General features: G+C 39.2%; 1 protein-coding gene across 4 annotated transcripts in view; it reads right to left on the bottom strand.

The window, feature by feature from the left end:
* Positions 1-514: 514 nt before the first annotated feature.
* The window catches only part of LOC149832488 (ADP-ribosylation factor GTPase-activating protein AGD4-like), a 221,787-nt gene continuing 215,721 nt past the window's right edge, over positions 515-6,580 (bottom strand). For all 4 annotated transcript variants that reach the window (XM_090014528.1, XM_090014529.1, XM_090014530.1 and 1 more), the window contains 3 exons: positions 3,985-4,421; positions 3,356-3,503; positions 515-996 (listed from right to left, as the gene is read on the bottom strand). In XM_090014528.1, coding sequence (XP_089870654.1) covers positions 3,392-3,503; positions 3,985-4,421 — 549 coding nt within the window. In that variant the 3' untranslated portion in view covers positions 515-996; positions 3,356-3,391. The remainder of the gene's footprint in view (positions 997-3,355; positions 3,504-3,984; positions 4,422-6,580) is intronic.

Here is a 6,580-nt window from a genome sequence, read left to right as displayed (position 1 = left end):
TCAAAATCTGAGTCAGACTATGGAGCCAAGTATGGTTTATAAAAATTCATATCAGACGCCAGCCCGACCCAAATTCCGATTATGATTCACAATGTTAAAAAGATTTAAAAAACATATTATTTTACAGCATATGGGGTCTGGTTCATTCATGTAATCCTTAGGACCTGGGTACAGATTCTCTTATGGTGGGTCCAATTGGGCCTGGTTCCAGCACCTTAATTCAGATCCCACCTGAGTTCAGACCATATTTGACCCTTTGACAATCCTGTGTGTGTTTGTGTGTGTGTGTGTGTGTGAGAGAGAGAGAGAGAGAGAGAGAGAGAGAGAGAGAGAGAGAGAGAGTTCCAATCATATTACTAGAGCGTTCAGGCAGCCCGTTTACCATCCATTACAACTGATGGGTGAATCCGAATAAGGTCCACAATTTACTGATTGATCTCCACCATTCCAAGTGCATGATGGAGAAGAGTTAACCATATCTTTTCCCATTTCTGATTGATAATTTCCTCAATACCGTTTAGCCGGAACAAGCCCAACCTCCACATAACCAACATCCATCAAAACAATGATACCATTCCGCTAATGCTTACAAGGCACGCCCAGGCCTAATGATATGCAACAAATGTTTGGTTGAGGGTTAGTACAATAGCAATCAACGGAAACCAATCTACAAGAATATTTTTTGATAATTTAAAACTAGAACCTTAGCTAAATATGGCCGTTCTCTTGAGCAGACAAATGCAGGACTAAAACATGCTGACGAGTCTATTTTCTTTCTCCAATGACAAGAACAAGCACTAGATGAAGGGAATGATTTAATCAGCCGTCATCTGTTGCCGTCAGCGTGGAATTTGCAGTTTCCTACCAACAGAAACTTGGGATGCCACATGAATTAGTGTAAATATCTGCAGTTTCCTTCTCCTTGGATGATGCTCCTATGATATGGTGGCAAAATCCAAGAGCATGGTGCTCAGATCTTCCTGTGATACCACTTATCTGCAACAAAGATCACTAAAATTGTCAAAGAAAAACAAAATAAAACAGCAAACACTAAATCACAACAGCCATCTAGATTCTAAACTACATGCTTGTTGAAAAACAAAGCATTTGACATTATTATTTTTGAACAAGTCAGTAACTGAATATAGAGTACCTATTTACAACATGGATGACGAGAGGTCATCCATGCAAGCTCTAACAACACGAAATCAGAGGGATTGGAAGCTCAATGTATGGTTCCCTCTTCAAGCCGAATCCCAGTTCATTAAAGCATTTGACATTATTAATTTTGAACAAGTCAGAAACTAAATATAGAGTACCTATTTACAACATGAATGACAAGAGGTCATCCATGCAAGGTCTAACAACACAAAATCTGTCACATAGGTGCGGGTGCGGGTGCAGGTGCGGATGCGGCACTTTCAATAAAATTGAGTGCGGGGGTACGGGGAGGGTATATATAAATATAATTTTGAACAGTTTTAAGTTAACACTAATGAAATAAAAATAATGATCATATCATCAATTCATCATGCATAAATTCATGCAATAAATCAAATTAACAATCTACAAATGCTATCCCTCGTCAATAAAAAATAACACCACACTAGTGCGGAGGTGCGGATATATATATACATATATATATATATATATATGTGTGTGTGTGTGTGTGTGTGTGTGTGTGCATTTATGTATTTATATATAATATAGATAAAACTAAACTATATGTATGAAGGAGTAGTAACCAATGTCCGCACTTGTGGAGGGGTGACAACCAATTTTCCTATAACGGTTGGGTTACATCAAGGATCTGCTTTAAGCCCTTTCCTATTTGCTATAGTGATGGATGAGCTTACGAGATCAATTCAAGAAAATGTGCCGTGGTGTATGTTGTTTGCTGATGATATTGTTTTGATTGATGAGTCTAGAGCTGGGGTTAATGCTAAGTTAGAATTATTGAGACAGACATTGGAAGCAAGAGGTTTTAAGTTGAGTAGGAGTAAGACAGAATACATGGAATGTCGATTTAGTAAGCAACGAAGTAATGATAGGAGTATAGTGAAGCCTGATGAGCACGAAATACCGGTGGATGATTCTTTCAAATATTTGGGATCTATCATTCAAAAGTATGGAGAAATTGATGGAGATGTAAATCATAGGATAAAGGTTGAGTGGATGAAATGGAAGAGTGCAACTGGAGTGTTGTGCGATCATAGAATGCCATTGCGGTTGAAGGGAAAGTTTTATAGGACGACTATTAGGCCCGCTTTACTATATAGTACGGAATGTTGGGCTGCCAAGAGACATCATATTCAAAAAATGAGTGTAGCTGAGATGCGTATGCTGAGATGGATGTGTGGAAATACAATAAAAGATAAGATTCAGAACGAGGAGATACGTAAGAAGGTAGGCGTTGCGCCCATTGAAAATAAGATGAGAGAGAATCGTTTACGGTGGTTTGGACATATTCGACGAAGGCCTAATGATGCTCCAATTAGAAGGATGGAGAAATGGGAAAATATATTAGTTAAAAGAGGTCGGGGTAGGCCTAGGAAGACATGGATGGAGGTGATAAGAAAGGATATGAATGCTTTGAACCTCACCGAGGACATGGCATTGGATAGAAATGAATGGAGGAGAAGGATTCATGTGGAAGACCCATAATGATTTTCTTTGTTGGTTCATATAGCCGACCCCAATTGTTTTGGGATGAAGGCGTAGTTGTTGTTTTGTTGTATAGATAAAACTGAACTTGGTTAGGGTTAACTGAATCTACTTTTAGACAGAAATGAACCTCAGTGTGGTTGACTTCAATTGCAACAAAGGAAGCAGTGTCCAAGTGTCGCACCCACATGGGTGTGGGTGCAAAGCGGGTGTAGTGCCTTGTTAGAAGAGTCCGTGTTACATAGCACGGAATCAAATGAGGGATTGGAAGCTCAATGTATGGTTCCTTCTTCAAGCCGAATCCCAGTTCATCCATTAATCTCTCACCCATAATGAGAGCAAATTTTGAATCATTCACTATAGGAGATTAGTTTGATCCAAGGAAACAAGAACCAAATTCCTCGAATCAAAATCAGAGCTGTCTAGGAATGTATCGCATACCATCCCTAAAAGCACTGAAATCCCTTCTACACCATGTTGCATTTACACATGCATGTGCCAACTTATGTAACAATATCGTTTACAGTTCATATTTCAGGAGTTTGCAAGTTGCATTTTGTAAACTTGTGGTGAATTTGTAGTGTTAAATGTACCCAAGACATCTTCATGAGATTTCAGTTCTTGTATAGGACTGTACTCTCTACATTTCCAACAAAAGTCAGAAGGCATGAAGATCTGAACTTATACTTACATTGAAGACATTTTGAATGCAAACTTAAAATCATTTTCAATCATTTGTGAGAAGAATGAAAAGCTCTTCATCAGTGATTGCTCCAAGCTCCATCGTCCTTTCTAGTGCAGATTGGCCCCCAGCATCTTTAATTGATGGGCGTGCCCCTCTGCATAACATACAACAAAAGGATGTACGATAATCAGTATGAATTAGAAAATTTTATAATCATTATATTGATTCATAGAAGGTTGGGTGGTTGGTGCCATGGCTGCCTAAAATTCTGAAATGAGCAAAATATGCAACTTCTGGAGAATAAATTCTTGGTACTTGGTAGTGACAAAGCATACAAAAATTTTCAGCTACCAGCACCACATTAAACTAGCATGTATTCGTTGGCAAATTCCCAAAGAATCCTAGAACTCAAAAAAACTAAGTTAAAATAGTAATAATTAGGTGGCGCCAAAGTCCAAAGCATTTTCTTTGATTTTGCACAATTTTTTTTACCAATTTAAAGAAGCATATTAAGAACTTTGTCAAAAAGTTTGGTATTGGTAAATTTTATTTCAAAGCCTGAATTGTATCTTGTTTGCACAAAAACAGACAATAATGGAATTGCCAACAAGGATAGTCAATCTAAATTTTCTTACCTTCTCATTAGGTACTTTGCGAACTGATTGTTTTTCATAGAAATGCAGTGGTGAAGAGGAGTTCTTCCATGAAAATCACGAGCATTTATATTTGCACCAAATTGTAGCAGCAGTTCCGCTGTTGCAAGTTCACTCCCATGACAAGCCAAATGCATCAAGGAGCAACCTTGCCAGCAATTTTGTGCTCCATCCAAGTTGACCAGTGCTTGATCACACTTTTTTTTCTCACCATTGAGGTCATCTAAATCTGAGGTATCCACTGGGTGACAAGGGTCATGTTCATAAGCCTGATCATAGATAGTATTGGGACTTACTTCTGAAGCAACCAGGAGGCGGTATAATTTTTGTATGTTATTAGCCTCAACAGCATTCCAAATGAGAAGCGCAGGTGAACCCATTTCAAAGCCATCCTTTTTTATCAGAAGTTTCTCCACGTACTGTAAAAGAGTCATTCTTTATTACTTGATCTTTGGCATTGAAACTTTAAATAATAAACACTTAACAGGTCTAAGTAGAATGAAGATAAACAGCCAAAAGAAAAAGTGTGGGTTCATTAGCAACTTTTTGTAATTTAACCCAGAAGTAAATGCTGCACCACAAAAATGATCTGGAGACCACTTTGGAACAGTTTTCTACCATAGATTTGAGGGTCCCACCCAAGATCTACAGTTCCAACAAACTCCGGATCTCTTTCTGAGTAAAAAGAAAAGATACGCAAAACAGACCCTCAAAAAATGTAGAAACAAAAGTCCAGCCCCACCATCACAATTTTCCTTTACCTGTTTTCTCTAGGATTTTAAAGCTCCATTGAGAGTTTTTCTGGCAATATGAATGCCCCCTAAAGGATATGAGCCGTCTTGGCTCAAGCCATTAAGAAGAGAGAGAGAGAGAGAGGATGTAGCAGTCCATTGAAAGGCATCCAGCTTTGTGCCTGATGTCCGTATATTTCTGAAATGACTACCCAGACAACCCTCAAAAGACGTAAAAATAGTAAAATTACTGCATTGCCATAGTCACAAGAAAAAACCCCCATGTTTCATGGTTACCTTACACCCTTGAAAGCTTAAAAATTTCGACAAAACTAAAAAAGACAGAACACTACACACAAACAACTTGGTATTTTGTGGAAAGTTATAAAGCGCTATAAATTTGCTCCCTCATTCGGTTCTTAAGTATATATATATATATATATATATGAGAGACAAACCTCCTGGTTGTCTCTGCACCCCTACCTCCTTTATCACTGAGCGGTCATTTAAGGGCCTTAGCTTGTGATCCGGGCTGTTTGCCTCTCGACGATGAAGCTTATCCCCCATCGTCTCACTGGCAGACCTTTATCCCTGTTATTTTGTTTTGGGATTATATCTAGTATTCAGAGTTTGCCTCGATTTGGTACTGCTCTCGCAGCCTACACCGAAACAGTGATGTCCAATCAACTGTTGCGCCTCAACGCATTCCAGGGAGAACCAGCTAGCTCTGGGTTCAAGTGGCATTTCACCCCTAACCACAATTCATCCGCTGATTCTTCAACATCAGTCGGTCCGGATCTCCACTTAGTTTCACCCAAGCTTCATCCTAGTCATGGATAGATCACCCAGGTTTGGGCCCATAAGCAGCGACAATTTCCCTATGAAGACTCCATTTTGTTATAGCTCCGATGGGTTCCCTTAACCAAGCCACTGCCTATGAGCCGCCGGCTCATTCTTCAACATGCACGCGGTCAGAGATCAAATTATCCTCCCACTGCTTGGGAGCTCACAGTTTGATGTTAGAGAGAGAGAGCTTTTTGTATTAATTGGAAATACACTCACTTTAAGGACATGCAGGCCGTGGAATACCTAGTAAGCTGTCAAGGAATCCTAGTGTGAATTAGAGGGATAATAATGTTTTGTTTCATGTTGAGATCTTGGATCAATAAAAAGTGATCGGTGAATTCATAACGGCTCTTCTTATTGGTATTTTAAGTGGCTTCTAGTTCAACATAAAGGGCACACTGTTAAAGAATTTATCCACCGACGTTCGGTTGATGCTAAGGAGGGAGAAGATGTCTGTGAGAAAGAGGGAGGCTGCAACAACAAGTGGTACAATCCTCAACAACAAGGATCGTGCCCTATATGTTATATTTATATTGAAATTGGATTGGGTCTGGATATTACATTATGTTACATCAGATCCAGACCCAATACAAACAATACAATGACTTTGGGATAAATACATAGATTTCGGGTCCAGACCCAAACCCGTAATGGGTACAATGATCCAATCAGTCTTAATATCCTCCCTCAAGTTGTGCATGATCATGCACCATGGACAACTTGCTCTTCAAGAACCAAAATTGTATGCTGGTAAGACCTTTAGTGAACAAATCCGCCACCTGATCAGTCGTTCGAATATAAGCAGGTTCAACTTCCCTGTCTTCTACTTTTTGCCGAATAAAATGTTGATCAATCTCTATATGGTTTGTACGGCTGTGATGAATGGGATTGAAGAAAATCTGGATGGCACTCTGATTATCACACAAAAGAGTAGTGGGTAGAATGGTTTCTCCTAATTCTACCAAAAGATGTTTCAGCCATGTAACCTCTGTTGTATCTGC

This window comes from Nuphar pumila, chromosome 7, assembly GCF_984573655.1.
Source record: "Nuphar pumila chromosome 7, dmNupPumi1.hap1.1, whole genome shotgun sequence".
Taxonomy (NCBI): Eukaryota; Viridiplantae; Streptophyta; class Magnoliopsida; order Nymphaeales; family Nymphaeaceae; genus Nuphar; species Nuphar pumila.
This window is presented reverse-complemented; position numbering and strand designations above follow the sequence as displayed.